The 12,116-nt window shown below is 25.0% G+C and overlaps 1 protein-coding gene, 1 long non-coding RNA gene and 1 other non-coding gene across 3 annotated transcripts; all 3 read right to left on the bottom strand.

The window, feature by feature from the left end:
• Positions 1 to 4,917: 4,917 nt before the first annotated feature.
• Positions 4,918 to 5,673, bottom strand: LOC101507920 (phytosulfokines-like). The gene is made up of 2 exons (XM_004498921.4): positions 5,494 to 5,673; positions 4,918 to 5,185 (listed from the first exon to the last, which is right to left on the bottom strand). Exons 1-2 carry the CDS (start codon positions 5,599 to 5,601, stop codon positions 5,051 to 5,053), a joined length of 243 nt encoding a protein of 80 aa, XP_004498978.1. The 5' UTR covers positions 5,602 to 5,673; the 3' UTR covers positions 4,918 to 5,050.
• A 938-nt stretch (positions 5,674 to 6,611) lies between these two features.
• TRNAD-GUC (transfer RNA aspartic acid (anticodon GUC)) lies at positions 6,612 to 6,683 on the bottom strand. Its single transcript has one exon. It is a non-coding gene; the product is annotated as a tRNA-Asp (tRNA).
• A 2,275-nt stretch (positions 6,684 to 8,958) lies between these two features.
• LOC105852011 (uncharacterized) lies at positions 8,959 to 9,680 on the bottom strand. The gene is made up of 2 exons (XR_012162573.1): positions 9,447 to 9,680; positions 8,959 to 9,240 (listed from the first exon to the last, which is right to left on the bottom strand). It is a non-coding gene; the product is annotated as an uncharacterized lncRNA (long non-coding RNA).
• Between the last annotated feature and the right edge of the window lie 2,436 nt (positions 9,681 to 12,116).

Here is a 12,116-nt window from a genome sequence, read left to right as displayed (position 1 = left end):
AAAATAAAATAAAATATATTATTTAAATGATTTAATGTGAAATATGTTTTTAAGTATATTTTCAGGCTAGGCCAGACTAAGTCGGAAAAAAAAAGTCTATGATAGGCTGCAAACTTTTAAAAATAAAATTATCTTTTGTTGCAAGTTTTTTTTAAAATGAGATTTTTAAAAAAATATACATATATAAAAACCGTTTCAAATAAAAAAGATTTTGAATGGATTCTCATTATTTTTTTTTCATAACAATTTTTTTATTAAAAATAATTATTTTCATTACAATTAACAAACACATAACAAATTATATTATTTTTAAAAAATCTATAATATATTGGAAATTAAAATTATTTTATTTAATAATTTGTAACAAATGGATCGTATGTTTTTATTTTTATTTACTAACAATTACATGTTTATATATTTTATTTATGTTATATTTTTTTATTTATATTATATTTTTTTTTATAAATATTACTACTTTATAAAGTAATAAAAATTATCATTTCTTATATATAATTTACCGTGCATGTCACAAATGCAAAGTCTAGTTTTAAGAATGAAATCTTTGAACATAATAAAAATAATTAAATAAATGTATATTTAACACAATCCAATATGATTAAATATACATTTATAATTAAATTTAATTAATTATTACAACCTTTAAATTTTTAATTACTAATTAGTAATTATACTTTTTATACGAACAATTAGTCCAAAAAAATGGTCTAGATAAAAATTGGAAATGTTAAATGGTCGGTACTTACATCCTCAATCTATTTTAAATCTAATCTGATTTGATATAATGGTGAGATTGACCTTATAATTATGTGAAGAAGGGTTCATTTAATATTCAATCAAGTAACTTCATAATATGAAAATTAGGTGGAGCTCTCAATCAAAAAATAATATAGATCCTGCTGCTTTCACAAAAATTCAAAAATCAATTTCAGGTGGTATGTAAAGATGTATTGCTAAAAAGTAAATGACATCTCATCCAAAATTTGGTGGCAAAAATGGTATTTAGCCCTTATGAGAAAATCTGAAAAAGCCCAGGCCCTCTAATTACATAAAAAAGTCAAATTATGGCCCACATAGCCATGCCCAAATGCTGAGTAGTGACTTAAGATTGAAGCACATTTGATCCAAAAACAAAAGATTGAAGCACCTAACTTGGCGGGAAAAAAAAAGAGAGATTGAAGCACGTTGTATTTTTTCAAGAGAATTTTACCGTGCATTCCTCTAATTGTACGTTCCATCCCTCATTTTTTTTAAAAGACCATTTTGTCTTTTTTTATTTTGTATAAAACCATAAATATTCAAAAATTATAAACTTTCAAAACAATAAAAAGTTAGTTTTTTTTTTTATATTTTCAAAAGTTTTGTTAAATTTGAAATTTAATCAATATTTTTGATAAATGTCAAAGTTTCGAAATGTTAATTTCCAGTATTCTCTAAAACTTTCGAAATTTTGGATAAATTTGAAAGTTTCGAAACTGAAAAACTTCATGTTTCTGAATTTTATATTTCAAAACTTTCAAATTGTTAGAAAGTTTCGAAGATTTCTGCATTTCGAAAGTTTCATGTTCATGGAAACTTTTGAAAATTTGAAAAATTAATATTTTGAAAATTTCAAAGTTTCGAAGTTTATTTCGAAAGTTTCAAATGTTCTAATGTTTGCAAATATGTGATTCGAACGATTCAAACTGTTGAATAAAATCGGTGAAAAAAAGATAAGAGAATTTTTTTTTGGATTTTTACTAATAATATTAGAGACAATATAGTATTTTCCATGAAGATGGAGGGTGAGAGGTACAAGTGGGGGGTGCACGGTACAAAACTCTTTTTTCAAACGTGATTGTTTTCTTCCCCAGCCTAGTGCTTAGGTTTTATTTTAATTTTTTTTTTTCTAAAAAATATTGAAGGCAACCTACTTTTAAAATTATGTACCAATTATATGTAATTCCAAGATGCGATCATATGAAAGTAAATTTTATATTTTAGATTTAAGATGTATATTGAAAATGTGATCATGTATTTCTTTTTTTGTTTATTCTTTAGAAGAACATACATAGGAATGCAATCTTCAACATTTTTTTCTTTCTTTTTTATATTATTTAATAAAAAGTAAATTTTAATATAAAGTATTAATTATTTATTATAATATTAATTACTTTATTAAAATTAATATAAAAATTAAAAAGATTAGATAGAGGTGTTACTAACATTCAAACAATAATTTTTCTTATGACGAGTATCATATATAATTATTATTTTGTAAGACAGAAATTATCATAATTTAAACAAAAATTATGATAATTACTGATAGAAAATGAGAAGTAAACAAATAAAAAATACTTAATTAATTGTAATGCTTAATGAGTTTTAGTGAAAAAATGTAAGATAAGCATAAATAGAAATAAAAAATAAAAAATGAGACATATTTACCTTGATAGAATTATTATGAGGGTATTTGATTTTGAAGACAGAAATTTACGCATCCATATAAATTCAATTCATTAAATTTACACATCTTTATAAATTCAATTTATTATGATTGTGGTCAATAAATTTTATTAACTTTGATAAATTTATACACATAAATATAAAGTGAAAGCACCACTATGTAAATGATATACTTAGGCCCTGTTTGAATAAATATTTTACTTAATGGTTTATAAGATAAACTATTTTTCTATTTATTATAGCATAAACTCTAATACTCTAATGTATAAACTCTTTTAAAAAAAAAAATTATTTTACATAAACTATAAACTATTTTTATAAGTTATATGAGACAATTTATGATAATTAGTCGAAAATAGCTTATAAATATAACATAAATTATTTTTAAAATTATTATTAAACAATTTTACAAATTTTTATATTAATATAAATTAAAATAAATGAATCCAAATACCGTATTTGGGAAGTTTCTTTTCACGGGAGTTAAAGAAACAATTGTTTCTTTTATTCTTTGCTCTGCTATGTATTATGTGGCAATTAAAGTAACATGTCAGTGTTTTAACTTAATCTATTCAAATCAGTGATACACTTCAACCTCAGTCAAGCACTCAAGTGGCACTGATTACAATTACAGTGATCATTTTCTGTTATGGTGCCTCACAAATGGACTAGTTGCCTTATTTTTCGTGGCATTGGTCCCAATACAAGAAGGGTTAACATGTCTACTTTAATGATGTTACTTTTGACCTCCAATTCTTATGTTTTGTGTTTTTTATAATTATGTTGGTGACCACCCTTTGTCAATCTCACCAGTCCACTATAATAGTTTGATTACACATTTTTCTTCAAATTGAAATAAGGTGTAGTTAACAAATTTAAAATGAAATAAGTGGTAAATATAGTTAACTACATCATTTATTAGAAGTAAAATAAAGGATAAATTATTGTTAAATTTAAATGTGAATCGTTAAATTTTATATTAATTATGAACATCATAAATATTCGCTATATAATAATAATGACTAATATACTTAATGACATTTTTTTAAGAATCTTTTTTTTTTTTTCATTTATTTTCTTTTCTCTAAAAAGAGATTTTTTTTTCTTCTAGGGATGGGAGAAAAAAGTCGTTATAGACAACAACATGTTGAATAGAAATTTGCTTGTGACTTATGAAACATGAATATCCAATTTCATAAACACTAGTCATATTAGTCATCAGATTCTTCACATTTTATTGTAGCCTTTGATTATTCCATGAATCTATTATAAACTTTTTTTAAACAGAGTTAGGTGTGGGGCAAATACACATTACATAGAACATAGGAGGCCCAATTAATGATTGATGGTTATATCTAAAGTTGGAATTTAATTGGAAATCGTGAATGATGTTACATGTTGGAATTCTAGCTTATAATATATTAATATTAATCAAATTACCATTATATTCTTAATCATGAAAACCACTGGTTGCTGTTTTTATGACTTTTTTTGACTAAAAAAGCATGTTAATTATTTAGTGCCTTTTCTCTTACCAGGTCACCCAACTACTACTATAGTCTTATCACTAGTTTTATTGCATTTTGAATTACCTAGCTAAAATAGTAGTTTTTTTGTTTTGTTATTAAAGTATGGTCTCAATTTTGTTGTTGTGCTGTTCATTTTTCTTGGGCCTCCCCTGTTCTATGTAATGTGTATACAGAATTTGTGGAGCCTATACAGATTTGGTTAGTAAATTATGAGTTTATCTAGTATTAAAAAAAACTTATATTGTGATATATATATATATATATATATATATATATATATATATATTATATAATATATATAACATAGAAATTTGATATTTTTTATTAAAACAAATAGTAAGTTAACATTTCAACTTAATATTAACGCTTAAATATTGATTTATAGTTATTATACAATTTTAAGACTAACGTTATGGTGTCATAAATGTTACTATTTTAAAATTAAATATAAAAAAAAAATAGTAATTAAAAAATTAATTTATTTGATATTAATAAATGTTACTATTTTATTTGTATTTCATTATAAAAAATATATGTTTTTTTTTTTAATAAAAAAAATGCAACGTAAATCTAGGCCCTCTTCTTATTTTCTTGTTTTCTTTCTCTTCATCTATCAAATATAGAGGTGATTCAAAATCAATTTATGTTTTGTAATTACTTAAGTTATTTTGAGAGTACTACTTACTAAATAAATATATTAAATTTTGTATTTCTAATTATAACATGTTTTATTTTCTTATTCCGTACTTCTTCAATCAATGTCTTCAAGTCAGTTGTTATAAAAATTATTAAATTATATAAAATAATTCTAGCAGAATTTGTTAGAATTTCTTCATTCCTCGTACTTGAGAATAAACCATATTCGATATTCTTCCACAAATTCCGATTAATCTGAACAGAAAATACTTGCAAATATAACACATAATTCAACAAAAGCAAAAGAAAGACTCAACCAAATTAAGCAAATATTTGTTATATATACACGAAAAATAATATATGTTGATCATATATTGCTTTATTGCTATATTATTTTGTTTCCAAAGGCATGGTGGATGCCATTAATTTTTGGGTTTATTCTGAGTGTAAATATAATCGATATGTGCTGCAAGTGTCCTTCTTGTCAAACATTCTTCTTCTCCTTCACAACTCTCATCATCCAACTCTTCACTCAATGCCTTGTTCACAACAACATCCTAATTCAATTCAAAAATCAGAATTCTCAAAATCATAATCTAAGTACTGTTCTAGAATAAAACATAAACAAAAAAAATTATGAAAATTGATTTATCGAACTGACCTTAATTTTTAATCAAATACATCAATTTTTTAATAATAATTTTGCTTATATTTTATTTCGGATGAATACTATTAAACAGTAGAATAAACAAAACCAAGCATCACAAGAATATGATCAAATAAAATATTTAATTTGTGCAAAAATAACAATTTCATACTTTTATATAGTTTCACTACTAGTTACTCATTTGAGAATGAAACGTACCTCATGTAGAGAAGAAACACCTTTAAATCCAAGATTAGGACGAGAGGCAAAGGTTAAAGTGAAGCTTAATAAAAGAACTAAGGTGAAGATGGTGGAAAGTTTTGACATAGTGAGCTCACTTATTTTTTTTCTTCTTCTTATCACTTAGATTCTGTGTTTTGAGTGGAAGACAAAGAGTGGACCCTTTTATATAGACAAAAATTGAGGACTGCTTAAGATTCAAAGTATGTTTGTACAAGTGTGTAAACGCCACAAACAAAATGTTCAAACTTCAAAGCTTAAATTCTCATGTTTCATACTGTGTTGACTTTTATTGCCACAATTTTTTGTATATATCTTACAAGACATATCCAAGTATCAAATTTGATGTGAATCCCCTATACGTACGTTAGTGGTGGGTGCATGCATATCAACATCAACATTGATACACATATATACATCTCAAACAAATGGTGAAATTATTTTTTATGGGAGCCATGATTTTTTTTTTTACAAAGTGTTTTTTTATTTGCAACAACTATAATGATAATTTTTCTTTTACAATGATATTTGAGAATCGTTGAGTTCAAACTTTCATCCATAGAAAAAGAAGAATAAATGATTTTATATTCCTTCATTTTCTACAATATGAATATCATAAAAGAGAAAGAATAATGAATTATATAAATGAAGGTTCTTGGAATAAAAAGATATGAAATCATGGAAAGAAATAAGAATGAATTATATAGATAGATACATTATTATTGCAATTATAACATAATTTCAATTTTTTTTTAAATTGAATTTTAATTTCATTTTTAAAATACATTAAATTAATCAATATCTTATGTGATAATGAGTTATTTGAGTGGTTTACTTTAGTCCCACATATTTCAAAATTCAGGAGGTAAATAGTTGGACTCCTACAAATTGTGACATATGTATTGAAGCATTTCTAAACAATTTAAGTTTTTCATAATGTATTTTTTTTACTTAAGAAAATTCACACTACTTATTTTGATTTTCATAAAATGAAATAATTGGGGTGAATAATTCATGAAACTGAAGAAACAGAATAGAAATTATAAACTGAAAATAAGTAACATGAAAATTTGTGGGTGCAAATTTAAAAATAAAATCGCCGTTGCCGGTGATCGAACCCGGGTCACCCGCGTGACAGGCGGGAATACTTACCACTATACTACAACGACTCAATTGTGTTAGTTTTCTTATTTTACTGATGAAAAAGCTATTATTTAGTCTTCATTGTTGAAAGACACCAAGTCACCTACGCAAGGAAACAAAGTGAGGCAGTGAACACACATAATTACCACATTTGAAAATACCCAATTATACTAAATATATCAGCACAGCCATTTTTTTTATAACAAAACTATAACGGCCAAATGGCCAAGCCATTGAGGTAAGGATTTTAGGACAAAAAAAGTTTCATTTAATAAAGAATAAATGATAATTTACATAATAATAATTTAATCTCATAAATGACAATTTATTTAATTATAATCATTATTTTGACAAATTAATAAAATATTTAAAAAATATTTTTTCTTTGTATAATTTATAAATAGAGATGAAAATATGCTAGACCGTTTGTCAAGGACCTATGACTTGGTCTGACATATTTAATAAAAATGCTAGACTTAAGCTATTTTTAAAGCATATTATTTTAAATAGATCAAGCTTATAAAAAAATCTATTAGATCTGACAGGCCGACCTATATATATTTTATTATTTATTAATGTTATTCAAGAACACAATACTAATAAAGCATATGATATGCCGTAGATCAATCTTAGGCCTAAAGAATTAATCGTAGGCCAGACTCAGACCTTTCAAAGTCTGATTTGGCCAATTCCCACCCCTATTTATAAAGTAAATTTTTCGTTATGTATTATAATTTTGTTTGAAATTTAATCTTGAAGTTATTCAAGAACACAATACTAAAAAATATACATATCTATAAGTTAAGAAAGAGTAAATTTTCAAGGGTAAAATTTAGTTTGTTAATTTTATTTTGATTATAGGTCAAGATAGTAATTTTCATGTTATTAGTTAATAAATGGTTTTCTTTTTATCAGTAAATCAATTTTATTGTGATAAGTCTTTTTAAATAATATTTTTAAATGATCTTTCTATTAATTTATTTAAAGTTAAGGTAATATACTTTCGAAAGAAAAATTTTAATTATAACTTTTTATATTATAAGTTAAAATAGTAATTTTTATCTTATTTGTTGATTAGTGGATTTTTTTAGCATTGTAGAAGTAATTTTATTGTGATAAATCGTTATAAATTAGTAGTTCTAAATGAGCATTCTTCTTCTTCAATTTGGAGATTTTCAGAGTATATTACTTTTAAAAATAACAATATATAGATTATTATTATTATTATTATTATTATTATTATTATTATTATTATTTAATTGTTATATAATGTCAATGGAAAATAGTTGTAGACTAACATCTAATGGGGAACTATCTATTTGGTCATTTCATACCATTAAAATGAGCTGAAGTGAATTTCAATATAAAATTATTCTATAGTGATAATACATATTTCTTTTTCTCTTATTATTATTAAAAAAATTTAGTCTCTATAATAATATCTTAACTTTATTGTTCTTAAAATTTTCTTTCTTAATTTTGTATCTGTACCTTTGAGTCAAATCTGTATATCTTTGAAACTTTAGAATTTTTCAGTATATTTAGAATATTACGAAAAATTCTCTCACAAAAATTTATAATTTATTAATAAAAGATAAATTAAATATGACATTTTAAATTTTAAAAGATAAAAAATTCATATTTAATTATTTATTTGTTAAAAAATTATAAACTCATGTCTTGTAGATCTTTATAATAGCCTACATTTGAGTGATAAAAATCATTAAAAAATTAAAATATACACATGAGTTGATTTAAAAATTGGGATATAAAAATAAAAATGAAAAATTTAGAGTCTAAAAAATTAAATAAACTAAAATTAAATATTTAAATTTTATAGAGATGAAAAATATATTTAACTTTATTTACTTATGAGTTTAACGGAGAAACATTTATGGTATAAAATTATTTTAATATATCATTCAATAACAATTCATTTTACTGGCACATAACATATTTTGAAACAGTTTTTAAAAAATAATGGTAAAAATTTTGATTCTAATTGATTTTTAATATAAAATTAGTTTTTAGATGAAATTTAGAAAATATTATTTTGTAAAATACTATTGAAATGATTTGATGGATGAGTGAATCACATTAAAAAATTTCAAAATATTATGATTTTTTTTATTATTCATACCATTTACCTCTAATTAGTTGAGACGAATTTAAAATTTCATGTAATAAACATTATCTAAAATTCACTAATTCCAATATTCATCGTCAACATTATTGTTCAAATGTTTCTGCATTTTCACCAACAAAATAAAAAAGTTGACACAAAGAACCATACCAAGTACTTAGCAAAAATCAATTTATTTAATTAAAGCAAGAGAAATCAAACCAAAACATATGTGAACCAATAATATATATTGATATTTTTATTTAACATACAATAGTTTGGTTTCAATAATTCCAATATCAATGTTTTGGGTCAGGGTTGGCTAGGGACAGATTAGTGTAGATATAATCGAGATGTGCATCAAGTGTCCTTCTTGCCAAACATTCTTCTTCTCCCTTCCCTCCTTCACAACTCTCTTCTCCCAAATCTACATTTGATGATGCTTTGCTAGCCACAACATCCTTCAATTCAAACATAAGAATTCTCAATAGTCCAAATCAATTATCAAGTGACCAAAATAATAAACGATACAGTAAAATAAAATATTTGGACTTTTTATGTCTCCACCAACATAAGTAAAAATCATATTTTATTTATTCAAAACACACATATACACACAAAAACTCACAAATTCGAGTAGATGAAAATTGAGAGAGAAAAAATATACCTCGCGTACATCGTTGAATCCAATGTTAGGACGGGAAGCATAGATTAAAGTAAAACTTAATAGAAGAGCCAAGGTGACAATAGAGGCAAGTTTTGACATTTTGTGTTCACTTTTATTTCCTTTTATCACTCACTCTCACGGTTTTATATTGTACTCCCTTGTCCCAAATTATTCCTCCCTTTATGACTTGTTTTATAAAATTATCTCTCTTTAATCGCTATTATTCATATAACGCGATTCCTCTAATATATACATGATTTTAATATATGAATGTTTTAGTTAATTTAATAAAACAATATATTTTAGTTTGACCCTTTGTAAACCTTTATTTAATTTAATGCGTTCAAACTTCAAACGTAAAATATATCATGTCATAAATGCTCTTAATTTATATTAGTTGTAACAATTTTTATATAATAACGGGGAATTTCCACAAAGGCGTCAAAACTCAAAAAGACGAATTTACGAATAAACCTACAAATTTGACAAAACTCAAGTGGTCATAATACATATATTTTCGGATCTACAATATTTAAAGTTATATATTAAATATATTTGTACTAAATAAAAATTAATTTATCAATTTAAATAAAATAAACAATATAACAAGACCTAAAAATCATATGTAGCATGAAAGATCTCAGTAGAAAATAGGACATGCGAAAATTGTTTTGAGTAGGCCATTTTCTTGATCTCTCTTATTCTTGATGGGGATTCTACCCTACACCCCGACACTTAAATCTACCACCCCATCAACATGAAAATACAATTACCCTTTTAACTATAATCAATTTTTTTACTATTCATTTTTTCACCCTCTCTTTCGGAACAAATTCATCATAACTTTCGAAAGTTTTAAATTATAACTCATTTTTCATATTTCAAAAGTTCCAAAATTTCTGAAAACTTGCATTTCAAAACTTTCAAAAGTTTCAAAAATTTTAGAAAATTACTATTTCTATTCGAAACTGTAACACCATGATTTTTAACAATAATAGTGTAATTTTTTTAAAACAACAAACATTTTTGGATAAAATATTCATAATAATACTTTAATTTAAATTAGAGTATAATATTTAAATTGTAAAATTCTTTTTCAAAAGTGATGATTAGAATCATTGTCTCATTATATAAAATTGTTTCGACATAACAGACTTACTTAGAATCGAACAATTCACGTTGACTAAAATAATTGCAATTGTTTCAAATACATAAATTCCATTGCGACAACAACATTGCTATAAGAAAGGGAGAATAAATAAGATTCTTAAATAAAACCATAAGCTGATCATTAATCTAACTGATGGTGATTGGGTTCTGAAGATCCATGAGTGACATCAAGCTTCATTGCTTCCGATTACCAATCTAAAATCATCGTTGTGTCGCGTCTTCGACGTCATTGCAATTCCAGCACGACTCAGAACAATAAGAACCTGGGGCGTGAGCCCGATCCACAATAATAGTATAGGGCCATCATCTAAAAACAACATACATTCGAAAATACAAAGCACAAAAGCATAACATGACATGACATCAAGTGATAAACAAACATGCATATAAATATCATCATATAACAAACATGACTTGTGTGACAAAGCACTCTAATACAATGCTTATATGCCATTATATGCTAGTGCACATGATTCTGGAATTTCCACACCCGCCTCGAGCGCCGTAAATCATAAATGTATTGCCTCTCACATACCATTTCTAATTACCGAGGTGCCACATATCACATATCAGCACGATTTACTAGAGTGTAGTCTATCACAGACTTACACGACTCCAAAATTCTTGTAAGGATAAGTTGGACCAATCAACTCAAAGAACCACCCCATGACCCATTACGGTCACCACTAACACTGTGGTCCATCATGATCACCACTAACTATGAAATATATGAGTATACTTTGACTTTTCCACATCAATCATTATGTAAATGCAACATTTAAAAGACTTCATTTTAATACTCATTAAACACCAATAATTTTGAATACTTTTTCAAAGAACACACTCAAGACATATTCTTGCCAATAAAATTCATAACACATATGTTATCAGTTATAAATAAATAATCACATCAAATACATTACACAATCGTGTGCACCTGTATTCACCATAAGCACAAAGAACATGAATACATACACATTTTGCATTCAAGCATATATAATATCGTTAGAAAGTGCCCTTATCTCGACAATATTTTATTACACAAGCAACTTACGCTACACCATCATAACCTATCTGACAATTCCAATGTCATTTCTCAATTTCCTTGTACCTTAAACCAATCAATTAATTTAATCAATACAAGTTTCTAAACCAACCCCCAAATGAACTCTAGGTTCGGCAACTATCCAAATCAATTAGAAATTGACTTTTTTTCTTTGGTTCCCTAACTTCAAAAAGACTATGGTTTAAGTACTTTGACGAAAACAAATTTCAAAATATTTATGCCACACTTTGAAAATCTCGAAATTGTTTTTTAAACTTACTCTAAAATTTTGTCATGACCTTTTTGTTCCTATCTCTTTTCCTTAAATATTTCAACCAATAAATATAAAATATTCAGAGTTCTCTACACCACTAACTCAGTTTCACAATCTCGATTCATTTTCGAGACTCAAGGATCTAACTATATAAACGTAAGAAATTATAAAAATTGCTTCA

This window comes from Cicer arietinum, chromosome 4 (assembly GCF_000331145.2).
Source record: "Cicer arietinum cultivar CDC Frontier isolate Library 1 chromosome 4, Cicar.CDCFrontier_v2.0, whole genome shotgun sequence".
Lineage (NCBI taxonomy): Eukaryota > Viridiplantae > Streptophyta > Magnoliopsida > Fabales > Fabaceae > Cicer > Cicer arietinum.
This window is presented reverse-complemented; position numbering and strand designations above follow the sequence as displayed.